We start from the raw sequence: 19,337 nt of genomic DNA, 5'->3' as shown, positions 1-19,337 counted from the left end.
TATTAGGAGTAATGACAACATCACACACCCACATCATAGTCCAACGCATCATCAAGAAACGTATAGTGAGTGCTCTCAAGAATCGCGAAAGTAATTCAGTCTACTACATTATGTATTATATCTTTCTGAAGCCAACTTTTTCTGGCCTACGGGATACGTGTCGTGTATACATTACCGCACAATTTTTTTTTAAACACGTTTACCCGTTGCAGCGCCTCTCTTCTTTATTTCCGACGTAAATTCACCAATCCCGACCACATATCTAACTAACTAGTAACTGTGTTTGTCTGTCTGTCTGTTACTCTTTCACGCCAAAACTACGGATCGGATTTGAATGAAATTTGGTATACATATGGTGAAGACCCTGAGAAAGAACTTTATATCCCGGAATTCCCACGGGAAAACTTTTTAAGGCGAAGCGAAGCTCGCGGGAACAGCTAGTAGGTAATACTTCTATATTCACATTATAAAATTTTCCTCCTAAACTCCAGAATACGGTCCCCTGTGCACTGCGCCTGCGCAAGCGGGGTCCGGGTCAGCGGCTGACGGGCGGCGGCAAATCATAACGAGCGCGGTAATAGCCGTGCCACGGACGTGTGCCTCCTGATACTGGGGGGTTGCTGTCTACATGAACGAACAGAATTGTCACGCAATTGGTACGCTTAGTACAACAAGATAGAGTCGTGGCTCGCACAACAGGACTCAGAAACTTTGTTTTTCGTCATATAGAGTGACCTCCTTGGGACGGGATGGATTCTGCTGTGCATTACCTTAGTATTTAGTTGTTGAAATATCTATATAATATTCTGGTGGGTTAATAAATCGATTTTAACATTGTACCTACATACCTTGTTATTCTATGGTACACACTTATTTTTGAATTTCGAACCGACCCTAATTCACCGAACCGAACATATTAACAAAAAACACACGCAAGTATTTCACTTCTGAAGTCAAACAACTTATTGACTCGTTCCTAATACAATCATAAAGAAAATCATAACTACTAATTAGTAGCAACAACAAGAACCGATGTCTAAGCAACCAACCTGATTTCTGTTTAAGGATATCTTCATTATCTTATTTCATAATGCATGGGACAGCGCTTTATCGTGTACTTATGAGGTTAAAAGGGCGATCTATAACTCTACTAATATACGTTCGGTCTAGGACCTCCGTTTAAGCCGAGTTTAAAAAAGCACCACTGATGTTCCCACGGATGCTGCGAGACATTGTCTGTAGTGATGGGACACGTGGGAAGTGGTTTATCGATATCGATGTTGTATAGGTGGAAAGGTGGGGTAAAATAAATAATGCATATTGCAAGTGTGTGCTTGAAACTTGAGGCGACTAACTAACTCGTTCGACAAAGAAAAAAAGTAGAAAATTATTAATGCTTATAAAATGATTAATATTTTATAAGCGCCACAGTATCTTACAAAGAAACAGCTGTTTAAAACATAGTTCACGGTTCTATCAAACTGTTGACAGAAGATAGTAAAGTTAAATACCTAGTAAGAAATGGTAAATGAGTATTTTTTACGCCAATATCATTGTGGTTTTCAACAATATGAAAGTTGACCCTTTTCGCAGTATATTTGTATTCACGTGATAGGTTTCAAATCATATCGCCGTCCTTACGGTTGAGCTCTGAAAGTATCGACAGAACCCTCAACATCACTAGCCGAGAGCTACCGTGGCGAAACGTGACTGCAGAGACAAACCCCCGTGAACGAAGCCCGATATGTCTCCGATATCTTTCACCAACGTTCCCTACACATCACTACAGCCTTACCACCTTAAAATACAGTTCACAATCCCTTACAAGCCTGCAGGTTTCAGTTGCAAGGTGGACAATGCAACGAGAAGATTTCGATTGCCGAATGTAAGTTATTGAATGTCTAAATGTCTGGTATTTGCCTAACCGTTTTGGTTATGGACATGTTATGTCTTGGTTTCTTTGTCATTGCTTGTTTAAGAGGCTTTGTTTAGTTGACTTCATTTCTCAGGATACATTATGGGTTGGATGCTTCCATTGGGTTTTAAGGAATAGCGGTAGTTGGGTAGTTATTCGTGAGGGTTATTTAAAGAAGACATATCCTGGTATATTCTGTTGCCATTTGCAATGAGCTAAGACATGCAAACTTGACATTAAAAAATTTATACAGAAATAATACTTAGGTATTTTGTTCTTTTGGAAAAACATCGATAAATACTATCAATTTCAGGTGGTCGAAAAGTATACCAGGGAAACAAGACTAAGGTAGTTTATCCTTAGGATGCAACAAAATCTATTGCCCAGACAATTATGTACCCATTACCACATCTCAGGGGCACAATTGACGCTAATACGTGACACCAAAGATTAATTCACCTATACAAGTATACGGCAACGCAAGTTTAGGAGGCGCTCTATTTAAACCCTATCAGCCATACATCTTTCAATCAACCCAATTTAAGTCCACGCACGTCTACATGGGTGGACCAATTCAATGTATGGAAGCTAGAGACCCATCCATACGTACTATCGGAGAATCGGCCGGGTAGTCTTCTTAGCTTAGAACCAAACCCACTCGCACTCGTAGAAAGATTTGCACACGGGATATTGTGTTGAAGTCTAGGCAGCATGGGTTTCCCTGAAGGTACAACGATTTGGGTTGAATATCTGTGCATCACTGCAATGTATGACCCCATTCACGTGCAGAATCTGAGCCAGGTAAGTACAGGTTGCCTAGAGTATTGCTATGATGTGGTGATGGCGCTAGTCTACCGGTGTTTGATGTTTATGTTTCGTATATCAAAACTATATGAACTTAATAGGTATTATGGTCTTCGAATGCGAGCGGAACGGAACGACACCGTGTGTTTGTAAACATTATAATCTCAGAGTTCCATATATTTAATTCATAAAAACAAGTAAATCAGTGTTTAGTGTCCGCCAAAATACCTGACAAATCAAGACATAACCTCACCTCGTCAAGTGCAACTAGTGAAATCGAGTCTGTACTCCCATTTTGGAGGATATCCTGAACTCAAGGTACACAAATCGGGTCTATTGTTTTCAATTCATTGTGGTTTTGAATTCAAATTACGCATAAACTGCCACAAAACGATATTTTACGAAAATTCATGGTAAACAAATACATACATTGACCAATCAGCTGTTCACAAAACGTCAAGAAACCGATGTTGCCAGAAATAAAAATCAAATAAGGCTGTCACTACACCGGCGATTCATAACTTTTTCGAGTTGCGTTCCATTTCACGAATATAAATTAAATTACATAAACGTTATTCCGTATTCTGAGATTTGATATAAGAGCGAATACCAATATTGTTGGATCCTTTTGGTACTGCTACTCGACAACAGAGGGCACTGAAATATATTAAATAACAAAATTACTGCAACATGACACCAAGCATCCTTATATGTGGTAAATGCCATAAAAAATGTCGAAAGAACGACTATTTACAATGTGCAACTTGTAAACAAATATTATGTCTAGATGACTGCTCGAATATGTCTAGAAAATTATATATGATTATGGAATCAGCTAAGAGACTAGGATGGAAGTGCACGAAATGCATTCAAAAGTCAAGTACCCCTATTTCAAGAAGATCTACACATTCTACATCCCTTAAAATTAAAACAGCTACTTCCACTGTCACACAGATGTCCTGCACTCCTGTAATCCATGAAAACGTAACCCAGCGTAGGAAAGAAATCGTAAACATTCCGACAGAAAATTCTTTCGAATCCTTGTCAGACTCTATTGATTCCAAAAGTGAAGATGAATGCAGCTCAAATAATAGGCATATTCAAAACAATAATTGGACATCAAGCATTCCGAAAAGTAGAAGTTGCCCAGAACTACATAACATAAGAATAAAAAATGAACTAGAAAAACTTATAGAAAAAGTATCTAGCCTAGAAATACAACTGAAATCAGCTGAAAAAGAAATAGAAACAATGCTATCAGAAAATTTTAATTTGAAAAATGAGGTGACGAGATATAAAAATAAAGTTGACCACCTTACAAAGTTATGTCTCACATCAAACAATGATACTAAAAAGGAAAAGAAAAGGAAGTGCAAAAAGAGTAATAAAACAATGCCTAACCTATTCTCAGACTGTTCTATTGATTTACTGGAGGAATCAGTCATTTCGGAGGGCGAACCGAGGTCTCCGATCAGCGTCAATGAATCTCACGCAAAACTGAATCGAGCTAAAGTACAGAAGGATGCCTGCTCAAAGCCTAAGCAGACCTACACCAAAGTCAAATTATGCATTCTAAGCAACAGCACACAGAGTGGAGCTTGTGATGTATTGGACAGTACATTTAATTCAACGAAATACACATACTGTCATTACAGAAACACGAACGCAAAACTCGAAGCACTCCTAGCAAATATTGATAAGAAAGTTGAGGGATTTACTATGTCTGATTTCTGTGTTTTAATGATTGGAGAGACTGATTTTCTCAGTACCAATAACTATGTACATCTCGTCACCACTCTAAGACAAACAATATTAGAACTTGCTCATACTAATTTCATAATATGTTTACCTACTTACATTTGTGGAGCTGGATTATATAATTGTAGAGTCGAAACTTTCAACAATCTTATGTGTCTTGATGTATTGACGCATAACTACGCAATACTGTTTGATACCAACCATGACCTAACGTATAGCATGTTTTCAGAACGCACAGGCAGATTGAACTTTTACGGGCTACAGAATATATGTAAAAACCTCAATGAAATCATCTTACCACTGATAGAACAATCACACTCTCTACATATAAAACACATCGAGAGAGGTGGAACATCCTGTAACAATACTAAGAGCTTAAAAATACAAGTAAACAGGCAATCTCAGTTTTTTCTCGTATAAACACATACATATTCTTCATCAAAATATTGCCTCTTTAATTAAAAAAAGCGATGTGCTATCAATCTACCTCGAAGAATTAGAAGAAAACAATAAACCTATCGATATTTTATGCATCACCGAGCATTTTATGCTTTCGGAACACGAAAAACTTTTGTGTATTCCAAATTTTAAACTCACCACTAGCTATTGTCGGGATAAAAAACGAGGGGGGAGTTGTATACTAATAAGGAAGGGCCATAACTACAAAGTATTAAATGAGATTAATAGTCTTTCGATTAAGTATATTTTTGAGTGTTGTGCCATCGAATTGTTGGAGCATAATATTGTCATAGTATGTATTTATAGGACACCCACCAAGAATTCAAAAAAGATAGGTATTTTTTTTTAAAGATTAGATCTAACTTTACAAAAGTTAACAAAAAATAATAACACAAAAATTATATTGTGCGGTGACTTCAATATCGATATTCTTAAAAAAAATAATCACTCTCACGAATTTGAAAACCTGATCCTTAGGTATAACTTAAGACTAGAAATTAGAGAACCTACAAGAATTAGCAGCAAAACATGCCTTGACAACTTTGCACACAACATTAAAGGCAGTATGGGAGAAGTAATCGAATATGGACTGTCCGATCATACAGCACAGCTTCTGAAATGTCCAGTAAAAAAAACCTATACTTTAAAGTTTTGGTACATAACACGTCGAGACTACTGCAATGAAAATTTAGAAAAATTTAAAAAATATATAGATAGTCTTTCTTTTTGTGACGTCTACGACTCTAACGACACTAATACTGCCTATAATAAATTTATTGAAACCTTCAAACTCTTCCAGGACCTTTGTTTTCCGTTGAGAAAAATAAAAATTTCTATTAGAAAAAAACAGAAGTGGATCTCTGAAGGTATAAAAAAGTGTAGTAAAATAAAAAGAAAACACTTATGGGCATACCGAAGGCATCCCACCACACAAAACAAAATGACCCTCACAGCCTATTCGAAAAGATTCAAGAAAGTTGTGCAATATACTCAAAGGACTCAAAACAACCATTACATAAACTCAGCTAAATGCAAATCAAGGGCAGTATGGCAAACCATAAACAAGTATAAAACCAGCAATATAAAAGAAAACATAACAAATATTCTTCACCACCAGGAAATCATCACAGATCCGTATAGAATTGCCAATGCCTTCAATGATTTTTTCATTGATGAACCGCAATTAAATACATCTCAATCTATTCATGAAAACTATAAACTTGACAGTAGGCCAAATACCTTCTTTATGGCACCTAACTTACCCACTGACATACTTAAAATAATAAAAAACTTGAATAACACGAATAGCGTAGGTTATGATGACATATCTACCTCAGCAATTAAAGTAGTAGCCGAAGCCATATCATTTCCACTGAGTCATATTATCAACTTAAGCATAACAGAAGGAGCTTTCCCAACTAAATTGAAAACTACGATTATAAAACCTATACACAAAAAAGAAAATAAAGAGTTGATGAAGTATTATCGCCCAATAGCACTAATAAGTATATTCTCAAAGATTTTTGAAAAATCCTACTACAACTCACTTTATAAATACCTAGAAAAGTTCAATATCTTAGTTAAAGAGCAAACCGGTTTCCGTAAGAACGTGTCTATAAATATGGCTTTCTATAAATTTTTACAAAAAACCCTCTACAACATGGACAAGAAAAAGACCACTTGCGCCGTTTTAATGGACATGAAAAAGGCGTTCGATTTGGTTGGTCATAGAATTCTTCTGAATAAACTTGAGGCTTACGGAATACGAGGTAATACTTTGAAACTGCTAGAATCTTATCTAAGCGGCAGAAACCAACTGGTGGAAGTAACACAAATTGATTTTCAAACAAAGCATGAAATAAAGTACCAGTCTAAACTAAGAACTATTAATCGCGGGGTGCCTCAAGGTAGTACATTGGGCCCACTTCTGTTTCTGCTCTATATCAACGATTTTCCCTCCTGCGTAAAATATCCAATGGTCCTCTTTGCCGACGATAGCACTCTCATAGTAGAAGGCAACGATTCAAAAAAATACGAGAGAGATATAAATGAATCTCTGCAAAAGATTAGTGAATGGCTGGAAAAAAATTCCCTTATTTTAAGCGCAGAAAAAACTAAATTGATGCATTTTTATCAAAGAATAACACCATCCCCAGTAAATGTTACCTGCTTGGGAGTACCAATAGAAACCACAAATGTTGCACGTTTCCTTGGTTTGATGATTGATAGCAATTTAACATGGAGGGCTCATATAGAGCATGTCTGTAAAAGACTAAGTCGGTCTGCCTATGCTCTTCGGAAACTAACACAAGTAGTTGATATAAGTACAGTTATCATTGCCTACCACGGATATGTAGCTTCCATAATTCGCTATGGCATTATATTCTGGGGAAACTCTACAAATAAAGACATTTGCTTTAAAGCTCAAAAAAAATGCCTCAGATCGATGTTTAGACTCAAACAAACTGATTCTTCTAAACCATATTTTATTAAGTACAAACTTTTAACTCTACCATGTCTATTTATTCTTGAAATGACAATGTTTATTAAATCAAATCCAAACCTTTTTAAAACTATGACATGTGTGAATAATAGGCAAGGTCGCGATAGGGATAGGTTATACACGGAGCCATCTAACACCACCTTGCTACGAAAGAGCTTCATCTGTCTAGGACCTAAGATATATAATAAGTTGCCAGAGTCTATAAGAAAACTTGAAATAACTAAATTTAAAACTACACTGACATCAATCCTTCAAATTAAATGTTATTATTCAATTCAACAATACCTCAATGACCAGACATCTTTTTATCTTGACTAGCCTATTATTTTTGTTTTTTAATTGAATACTATTTTATGAACCTTTGACTTGTGTGATATTTTATCTTTTATTATTTTTTTAAAATTATTGTGATTTTTTTGTATATTTTTTTTCTAATATTTGTCAATTTATAAATTCCTTGTAAATTAATTTGTACGCCATAAGTATGGCAAAACATAGAGAAACTAACAATTTATATTTAAGACCATTGTATTACTAACCTATGTTTACAAATAAATACTTTGACTTTGACTTGAGCGAGCCGTCAAAATCTTTTATCAGGAACAATATTAATCCTTTTTATTAATCATATTATTTATCATAATACAGATCATTTATGAATAAACGACATTATATTCTACAAAATCACATAATGATAGTCCTATAATAAAAAAGTTTACATTCTTTTCCACTTTTAACCCAGCCTGTAGTCACAGTTGGCATGGTGTAGACCCAATTATATCGAGGGAGCCGCCACCATTGATATTGGCGTCCATTCATACTGGGTGACGAGTACGTGCGTCTCAGGAGGGTCTTCTCCTCTTGCGTCACTTGACTAAGTCTTAGCCACCATTATCAGCTAGCTAAAAATCATAATGTGTGGCAGCAGTCGTATAGCCTAGTTAGAGGCCTTTGGGCAGTTTAAAACAACTGACAGTTTGGTTGACCGCTTACCCGACAACTCTCTCACCAAAAGCTTGCTTGTGTTGGGGTCCACCAACCCCCACTAGGCCAGCGTGGTGGACTAGGCTTAGGTTTCAAAGCTGCACATAGGCATCTCTCACGGAGTAACAACCTTGTCGAGGGCAACCTCGACATTTCTCACAAACTGTTGATTGATAGAGCCTGTATTTTGTTACTTTCCGGCAATATGAAGGTACCAATATTTCCACTGCTTACAGAGTAGCCTCCCGCGTCCTTTTCATATTTTTTCTTTTGCGTAATAGGTAAGCTTCCCGAGATAAAAGATGAAAAAGGAAGAAGTAATAATATGCAATATCCGTAAGTGGACCACACCGTGAACTCGTCTACTCAATTAATTAGCTACACCGACGTCGCGTATGTTCCTCGGCAATAAGCCCCGTTTATAAAGTTCATTATAATGAAATTAATTTGCTCCTAGTTACGAAAATAAGATTTATTACGGCTTTCGTTTCTGTTTCTACTATTTGTGCTTGCCATTTTGTTGAAAAGGTTTTGTATAAAACTGCAATAGTTGCAATACCCCGATCGTGTTACACAGGGTTTCGATTGACTGGTTTGTAATGTTTGCTTTTGGTTTATACCTATCTATAATTATTGTTTATTCTCTCAGGGATATAATTAAATTTGAGAAATATCGCATCATTGAGATATGGGAATACCTGTAGTTCAATGGACAGTGGCTTCTTTTAGCTGACCACCGCAACTTATCTTGCTTTAAAAAAGCTTAATCGCTAACGGGCTGTAGATGTTTCTGAAGTAGGTTAGGTCCATCACAGTTCACGGTATCGTCTGCAACTGACAATGTCAGCAACATATCTACATATAGTGCCTCGAGAAGGCCAGATTGCAGACCTCCATGACCTAGACCAGATCGCCAACCACCATAACGATACCCCATGGTGTAGATGTCCTCTAACCCTGCTGCATCGTCAGGCGCTGACAGTCCAGATCGCAGACCCGAGGCCATGGCCCACCCCTATGGTGGCTAGCTGCTCGAACCCCGTCTGCTGCAGCGTCAGGCGCTGACCTACCTTATGCCGCAAGAAGGCCAGGTCGCGGACGGGCACGGTGCGGCGCGCCACGCGGAGCTCACTCTGCAGCACCTCCATGGTGGCCAGGTCCTCGAACCCCGCCTGCTGCAGCGCCAGGCACGTGCGCTGCACCTGCTCGATGCACGGGGAGAAGGAACAGAAGCGGCCGCCTGCGGACAAGATGAAATGGGTTACGTTAAACAGAGGTTGTTGCAAAAGTGGCATAGTAAGTTAAGGGGGTGACTCAACAGTAATTTCAGTGATGACATCCTCTCCTGTGTTATGTAAGATTGAAATACAAATGTTAGAAGTACAGTTTAAGAAAAACAGAGAGTGATTAACTGGTTACGTATTTTTTTGTCTAGTTTAGCATACATGGACATATTGTTACACAAAGTTATTCTGAACATAGGTTTTATTAAAATTAATACAAGTTTATAAGCGATTGCTGCCTTTAACGATAATGTTTAACCAAAGTGAACCATATAGTCGTTATCAGATCCAAGGTAAACAAATTCAAGCCAAGACAGACCTTAGGCTACAATACATTATTTTATGTTATAAGAAGATATGATATGTTATACTGTTACTTATAAATAAAATTCAGGACTGACCATTGAACTTGGCACCCATTTAGATCTCACTTCTTTTGTCGTTGTAGGCAACAACCAAGGCATTTATAATAATATTGAACTTGGCTCTCATTTCACATTTATGTTTTTGATTGGATATCATTACTTTTTGTTGGTAAGTACATAATTATAAGTACACGTCCTCGTATTACGACCTACGGCGTTACGAGGCTCGTAACGCCGTAGGTCCATTTATAAAGACAAATTTAAAAAACTCATTTAAAAAAACCAAAAGTCTCTAGACTTTATAAAATGTAGGTACAATATTCACTCAATTGTTTAACCGATCCGATCTGTTCCGATCGATCCGATTTGATCCGATTTGATAAGATTTGATCCGTTTTGATCGGATTTGGTCCGATTTGATCCGATTTAAGCCAATTCGATCCGATCCGATTTGACACCATCCGATCCGATTCCATTTGATTCGATTCGTTCCGATTTGATCCGATCCCATTCCATTATATTTACAGCTATCTTAGACTAGTTAACATTAATGTTATGCACCTCAAAGCCATTTCATATTTTTCGCATATTATGATAGTATGTAGTACCATAAGAGTTTTGATCTATACCTACGTGAGTGAGTCAGTCAATGTTAAAAATTACGTTTTTTGGACATTAATATCTAAATAACCGTTTGAGATACGCTCATGAAATTTAGAACACATATGTATCTCGTAAGTCTCAATATATGTGCCAAATTTCATACGTTTATATTAAAAAGTTTTTTATTTATGAGGGGGTCAAAAGTGGCTCCAAATGGTTCGTGTAATATTACACACGGTGCGGCTCGCCAGTTCTGTTTCTCGAACTTGGCTTGACACGCTACCGCGTGTCTAGATTAAAATACGAATGTTAGAAGTACAGTTTAAGAAAAACAGAGAGTGATTATCTGGTTACGTATTTTTTAGTCTAGTTTAGCATACATGGACATATTGTAACACAAAGTTATTCTGAACATAGGTTTTATTAAAATTAATACAAGTTTATAAGCGATTGCTGCCTTTAACGATAATGTTTAACCAAAGTGAACCATATAGTCGTTATCAGATCCAAGGTAAACAAATTCCTAACGGTACACCGGTATTCTATTGGCGTATCCAGATGTCAGTCGGGAGATTTTTCAATAGCCCCAAATCTGCCACTATCAGCCATCGAGTCGACCGACGAGACTTCAATACTAGCACCAGATAATGTCCGAAGGATTTGAATCCGTAACAGAGTTTGACACGGCCGGCCGACCTCACCATTACACAATGGTAACAAAACAACGTCTCGCCCGCTTCATATAATGCGCGCGCGCACGTAAAAAAGACGATCCGGACGTAACAAAACGTCGACAGATGTTTTCATTCCCATGTGATACGGTGACCGATAGAACGAGGATACCGTTCTGAATTTGGAACTAAAACCGGGAAGATGCGTCTTTGGAGTGTGCCGCGCGTTTTTATCTGTCATATCTTATCGGCCAATAAGGACAGCGGACGTCACTCAGTCTGCCAATCAGCTGGCGCTCCGCGGGGGGTGAAGTTTGAAAATGGAATCCCTTTTTGAGGCGCGTATCGCGTGCCGTGGTGATATAATAATCCGTGCTTGATTAGCATAATGCGCGAGAGTGTTCGACGTAATGAAGCCATTAGGATAATGCCGTGTGTGCCATGTTTCGATTTAGATCGCTGTTTCGAAAGGCAGACGCGGTGAGAACGTAACGACGAGCTTTAGCTGATGCTCTATATTTTGATCCATGCCTAAAGTACAGTGGCTTGCAAAAATAAATACTACACGGTTATAATACACTTTTTAAATTAATCTATAGTAAAACAATGTTGCAAATATCCCAAGATGGCATCAGCTGGTCGATATTCTGAACAAAGTTCCCAAATTCATCAAAAATTACGTTATAGTTTATATAGTTCCCTATTAAATAGACAGATTTTATTAGTCGATAATTTTTTTTTATTTCTGTTACTTTTACAGTACTTATAACAATATTAACAATACTATAATCTGCAATTGAAACAATACTTATATGAAATCTTTGCCTGAAATGAATAAATTAAAAATATAATACGTACGAGTCATCTCGTACATACGTATGTGCAACAGTTGAAACTTTGTTGAATCTGAGCGACACTGGGATCGTGACGTGGCGTCATTTGGGACAACACGCTAGTTTCATACCATTTGTTTAATCCAAGATAATTAGGCAGAGTTTCTCATTTGAGTAAAATATACGAGCACATAAAACATGAACTTAAGTTTTGATAAATGACAGTCGGCCGATGATAGTTTTCACACTTAAGTCTGGTTTAACTTGACGTTCTTAGTTGTGAAACCGACAGTTAGCTAGTTAACTGTTACAAAGGTTCAGAATTCCTGAGGTGTGAACACTTGTGTTGTGATTGGCCGATAATGATTAATTAGCAATTAGTAAAGAGGTCCTTCCAGGTCCTTGTTAGGTATAAGGTATTTAGGTATATATATGCTTAGTTGTTGCGATATTAGTTAACTGTATATGGGTTTGATTTTACCTCTATAGGTAAAATGGAAATGAAAGGGTCTAGCTAGATCATGGCAGCTGAAAATATCCTAATATGCCATATCATTATTATGTACTGCACCTATATACTTATCTAAACAACTGATAACGTTCACATTGATTTGCTGGATGCAATCTGGGACCTTTGACCAGTCAGCCTCATCCACCCCTGGACCTCTAGAATGGAATTTTACGAAAACGAGTTTTAGTTTTCTTCTGTCATCTGCATACAATTTCCGTCAATAGTTTCCGGTAGGGGCGCCACTTTGTATGAGAGACAACGTAAACTTTTATAGTTTTCGACAAACTATTAAATCTGTACCAGACCTACTGTGCCCTGTCATCCAAGTCCTTTAAAAAACACAACGTGGACGCGAAAGCTCAGCGTCTTCAACTTCACGAGGCGTGTGTGCAACGCGGGTGACCCGGTTCTGAGTCAATCAGTTATGCTCTCAACGGAGATCACCATTGTGATCGCTGTAAGGTTGGGACACGCCGGTACAGATTTATTATCGATATCGATAAAAAAATGGTTTATAAAGAACATGTTGTGACTAATGTATATGGCAAATATAAGGATCATTAGAAAAAGTTGATGACAATCTTGAATGGAAATCGTTTATGAGTAATGTAGGTACCCATACCACATCATAAGACACATAATAAATAATTGTATTGACATAAATTTTAGGAGTACAACGCGGTGCGATTATGTTACGAGTGTGGAAAGTGGGTTATTACAATCGAATACCCCAGGTACGATACGTAGTTTTTTCGGATGTGCACCTTAATGTGGTACACACTGCATATGATGAAATACCCATCTTATGTGTTTCATAAAAAAGATTCGTTATGAAAAGGTACGCACGAACCAATAGCAGTCATAATAAAATAATTAATGCGTAACTCTTGCAGATTTCTTACTGAATATCCGTTTCAAATAAGTATATCACAATATTTTATGAAGCAGTAAACTTGATAGGGTTCAATTATAAAGCATATTTATTAATGAATAAACTACAAATGAAAAAAATTATTTTATTGAGGTTATTCGATTGCATTCCATAGCTAAGCGTTAATCTTATTGATCCGTCACATTTAATTACTTTAAAGCAGCATTATGGATTAATAAATATAATTTTTCATCTTAAGTAAATAACACAGAGTCAAGACGAACATCGATATTTTTAGTCATCGATATGGTGGTATATTATAAGGCCCGTCACTATTATTTTAAATAGGTGAATAGGGTACTTTATCGCACAAAGCGTTCGTTACGTAATATCGAGTACCCATATCGTTACAAAATCATCGATACCACGAATAAAGCTTGTGTGTCAATACATGAGAGCTTTAAAAATCTTAATGGGGCATTAAATAAATCGAAAGTATCGTAATTCCACAATAGATAACAATGTTTACACAACAACATGATCGATTAGAACTTCATTAAATATAAACATTTTATGTGCATTAAAACACCGTTTAGACCAATAGCTCATTTTAAAAATAATTAGGTACTACTAACATTGAAAAAAAAAACGATACCTACGACGAGTAACCCAACAAGGAGGCTCCGATAAGGTATATTTTAACATCGATATGGAAAATATGCATATGAAAAAGTCTGATTTTGATATTGACATCCATCGATGAGTTTACGATGTTTTTTTTATCACAATTATCTGGCAGGAATAGAAGCCAGACCACAACGTACAGACATGAGCCACTGAAATCATCATCATCATCATCATCAGCCTTCTATCGCCCAATGTTGGGTATAGGCCTCCTTATTTGTATGCCAATTCTTCCGGTCTTGTGCCCCTCTGGTCTACAGTCACAGAAATCATAGTGAAATAATTTTAATAAATTAGTGTTCAGGATAACAGGTAAGTACTAAGTATGATAAGTAATAAATTTCAGGTTGTTTAAACCCATCTGTAAATCAGCAATGAAAAAGTTCAAGTGACTTATACCAAATTACTCCGACACAAAAAAGGATAGATTAATCACGCCGTCTGCATTATTCAAGTACATTTTACAGCGCATCAGTATTTTGCCAACCACAAATAATGTGCTTTTTAAATAAAATGTTTTACGAAATATGAGCGATTTTGTGGGGTTTTCAATGCTGGATAGGGATTTCTACAATTTAAAAGGCCTTACGATTCTCTTTGCCAATAGATGCGTTTATGAGACGAATTTATTGCAAATAAACACAAAATGATTTACAAGAACCATGAATCGGCGTTCGTTACATTATGTCTTCTATGCGGCTTTAATAGAATTGTTGATGTTTGGATTGCATTACATCTGTCGGAATCAGAATGTAAGATACAGATAAGTATGTGAATGTGGACATGAATAACAGTCGTGATTGGTTTCGCTTTCTGTCAAGGTTTGCTTAGAGTGAGGCTTCATTGATGCGTTGCGCTGCGTTGAGTCGCTTCGTCCCAAAGGGACCGTCATAAAAATATTATGGCAGCGACGACGCAATGCACCAATGGGGCCTCGCCCTTAGCGGGATGTTACAATACGGCCACTTTACGATAGGTTCGCATTTTGACGGGTACAACTCAATAATCAAAGTCAAGTTCCTACCTAAGTGCAAACTTCTAAGGGCTACTCCTCCTAATGCAAAGGACATACCTTACCGAAATAGAACCTTTCTTTACACAACAAAAGTTCCAATATGCATACATTTTTATAACTTTCCTGAGTATGAACATATTTTTAAGTATAGTTTTCGACATACATAATATTTATCAGAATTATAGTCTCGCTAACCGTATTACAATAATACCAAATTATTAATAGTGAAATACATTATCTAGTTTGACCTCAGACAGGGCAACCGTAGTGACAAATGTCCAGTAAAGGGTTAGGTACTGTGCACGTGGACTCCAGTATAAAGCTATAATTATTTACGACTTTGTGCATTTACGGGTTAACTGCCTCCGTTTCGTTTTACGCAACTTTATAGTTGGGGTTGAATTAGTAAACCTACGATTACTTTGTATTTATGGTGGCGTAATATAATTTGGTCATTCGGTCTGTTTGATTTCTTCATTTCGCGAATTACTTTTGCCTATTTATCAGTATTGTTGTCAAAATTATCTATGACATTGTATGCATTGCAAACTCCATATTTTTTGAAGACTTGGAATCAACAGGAGATAGTTGAAAGCAATGTTCTTGGGATCCTTATACCATGGAAAAAAAATATGATTGAATTTGGAAAATACCTTTGCTTAGCGTTGAAAAAGGCGTTATATTCGGTATATAAAATTTAAAACTTTACACAACCACTAACAAAATATGCATCGATTATGCACATGCACATATTCCCAAGTTGCCAGCCAACGTATGCATGGGACATAATGAATAATATACGATCGGCTTAGCCCCAAGCGTCGAAGCTTTAAGCTCGATATATCCTAAGGTCAGAGTGTACTTTCAAAACCTACCGCTTTGGGGTTAGTCATCCTACATTGTAGTGGGTTGCGACACAGACTATTAGGTCACAGAGCAGGAATGTCGACTAATTGACAGATTAAGCCTGGCCGGAGACAGCGGTGCTCTAAAATGTAATGACAACGCCACGTTTTCAAGTCGGAAGTTGAATTTCAAACTTTAAACTAAAACTTTCTTCTATCAAAAAAACAGGGCTCCCTACCGAATCATTAATTTAATCCTAATTATCACGTCATTTACGGCATATTTTAGTCACCAAAAGGTATTTAGCTCTATTTACCTAACGGCCCTAAACGCAATGTGTCAGAATCTTGACCATTGGACCAATCACTTGGAAAGAATCAACCTATATATAAATATGTAGAAAGAAAAACCTAGCTAATTTCGCATTCATAAACTGTATAAACGTAACTTTTACCCCGTCTATGGCGGCTATAACACAATCCTGCGCGCGCGCATGACGGCACACCATAGAGCACAGACCATGTGTGGTGTGTTCAGGGTGGCCCGGCCCGCCCCCCCTCGGGGCGGTAAGATGGCGCTACAGAATACCACCGCGAATATAGTAATTTAATGTAAACAATCCTGGGAAACGCGGATTGTGCTGTCAACGGGTTCGCGCGATATAGATGGGCGGTCGCGGTGTTTGTTTGTTTGTCTTTATTAGAGCTTTGAAGCCGTCAATTTGGAGGTTGAGCTGAAAGATAGGTTGAGGCTTGAGGACACCTTAGAAACGAAAAATACACAAATTAATCAATCCGATTCGGTTCTAAAATCTCTCTCAGGTATCTAGAGACAAGAAAATATAAATTAGGGCAGCATATCACTGTAGGTACATTAAGTGATATGCTGCCCTAATTGATATTTTTGAACCGATCTGCACAATCGTCTCTCCCACAGTAGATTTCATTTCATGGGATCCAATAAATTTAAATACGACAAGTAATAGCTACTTTTGTCTAATAACAGCACCAAGTATACCTAGTAGCCATATTACATTCAACCCAAATACCAGACCGAAATTAAATACCAAATGTAGTCTAGACGCGAGCGGCGCCGCGGGATGCAACGAGTTCAATATTAATAAAGCGGCTGTCATTCACGGAGCTTTCAATGTGAGCTTGAGGATGATGCTATATGACAAGGAAGAACTTTAATTGGGAATATTATTTATGTTGAAATGTTAAATTTATGTGACGGGCGGTTTATAGATCACTTATAGTGAGCTTTATAAATTAATAACATATTTTTAATCATCTGATTTGAATATCAGTTTCTGTGTCATCTATAAGTACATGTTACACTATACATTTTCAAAAGGAACTTGAAAGCTAGTATCTGAACAAACCAGAGCATCTAAAATAGTCTAATTAATCCGCAAACATTTCCCAATTACTGGTCTGCAGTAGAACGAATTAACAAAAACACGAGACAGCCCCAGTGCCCTTTAATAGAAAAAGACTTTACCCAGATACAAGAGACACCATTACTAAGAACCGCGATGCATGATAAACCTCTTCAAGGAAAGATGGCTTCAATTAATTTAAAAAACATTCGTTAATTTTATTAATACGACGGCGCGGCCAAAATCTACGATCGGCCGCGATGTGATCGGAGCGAGCCTTCTCATTTTCGAAATTAGCAAATGAAAAAACAAAGTACGCGAAAAAGCCAGTCAAGATAAAGAAATATACGGAGAGGTGCTGCGTCCGAGGCTGCAGATAACGCCATTAACGCGAGAAGGCTGCGGGAATAACGCCCGACAGAGATGCACGATAATACCGCTCCAACCATACGCCACAACCTCCTTCTACTATGCAGTGGATCCTGAACTATACAGTCAAAACTCTAGAGTTGATTTTCTCGAAATATAGCGCGAGTGATATGCTGTGTTGTGTGATGCGGTTTTTGGTACAACAGGTGCGGGTAAGAAAGAGACGGCAGCTGATCGCAAAGATATCGAAATGAGTGGAGTAAGTTTTTCTCAGCCACCCAGCCAGCAACATAATTAATGACCCTCGTGTCGGGGACGAATTTAAAAAATGCTGTTTATTTCGTTTTAACAAAGAGACATGTGTGAGATAGACAGATAGCGCGTTTACGCATTCCGACTAATTACGCGGCTGGCGTCCGGGCCACCCAAAACATTACGAGTGCTGCAAATATTACTATTGAACTAATATTGGATTTTTGAAACTGTATTTGTTTTGTATTTATGATATAGTTTTATGCTGACGAGAATCGGTTAATATTTAAATATCGGCATATACCTACTACATTAAGCCTATCCATATCCATTCCAAACGCCTAAAACAAGAGGACCTATCAAAGTTTTTCCGTTTGATCGTAATTTATGGCGCCGATTTTATAAGTATAATAATTCAATAGTCCGTACAGGCCGTTTTCAGAAGTTGATTTGGCTAATTATTGTTACCAAATCGATGTTGAAATTCTGAAAGCAGGGGTCAGGCTTTCAGGGTTTTAGCACAACAGCTTTTTTTGGTTTTATAAAGTATCTCATATTTCGGAAGTAGTTCAAGTTTAACGTCATGGTATGATGATTATGGTGTTTTGATAATGAGCAAAATAAAATACTCGGATAATTTGACCTGAATGCTGACAAAAATAAGATGATGCGTTTCGTTGAAAATTGCTTCATCGATACTACCTACCTGTTAGTTCACCGAAACCAATCTCTGATGGTAGCGACATTTTAACCGCGGATATGCCATATCACTCCTAACAGTCCTAACACCAACTCCACATAAACGCAAACGCACCAAAAACAGAGCAAAACACCACAGCATTCCGCACACAAGCCCGAACAATAATGGCATATTTAGTGTACAATAATATCGGTTGTTATTTATTTATTTATCAGTTAATACGTGGAGGGTGGAATAAATCGTGGAGGCGCAATCTAGCATCGCCCGCGCCCCGCCCCCGGTAACTCACGGTATCAGCTCCGAATATTGTTAATCAGAGGATCATTAGCTGCGTGGAACACACTACGGGATGGAGAAAGGCTGGAGACAGAACTTTGAAAGTAAAGAATAAGACGTACTTACATAAAAAAATGTGTAGAAATTGTTGAAACAGGAACACAGACAACCGGGTTTGCAAGGATCGCTTTATGAATTACCACGAATATTTTGATTTCCTGGTCGAGCTGTCTGCCAATGGTGATCTTGATGCC

At 37.5% G+C, this 19,337-nt stretch overlaps 1 protein-coding gene across 1 annotated transcript in view; it reads right to left on the bottom strand.

The window, feature by feature from the left end:
• Window positions 1-19,337, bottom strand: part of LOC105389586 (tRNA (adenine(58)-N(1))-methyltransferase catalytic subunit TRMT61A) — a 77,170-nt gene that overhangs the window by 29,362 nt on the left and 28,471 nt on the right. The window contains exon 5 of the mRNA XM_011560727.3: window positions 9,494-9,663. Coding sequence (XP_011559029.3) covers window positions 9,494-9,663 — 170 coding nt within the window. The remainder of the gene's footprint in view (window positions 1-9,493; window positions 9,664-19,337) is intronic.

The sequence above is a fragment of the Plutella xylostella genome, chromosome 7 (assembly GCF_932276165.1).
Source record: "Plutella xylostella chromosome 7, ilPluXylo3.1, whole genome shotgun sequence".
Taxonomy (NCBI): Eukaryota; Metazoa; Arthropoda; class Insecta; order Lepidoptera; family Plutellidae; genus Plutella; species Plutella xylostella.
The sequence above is the reverse complement of the archived record's forward strand: the minus strand, read 5'-3'. Positions and strand labels throughout refer to the sequence as shown.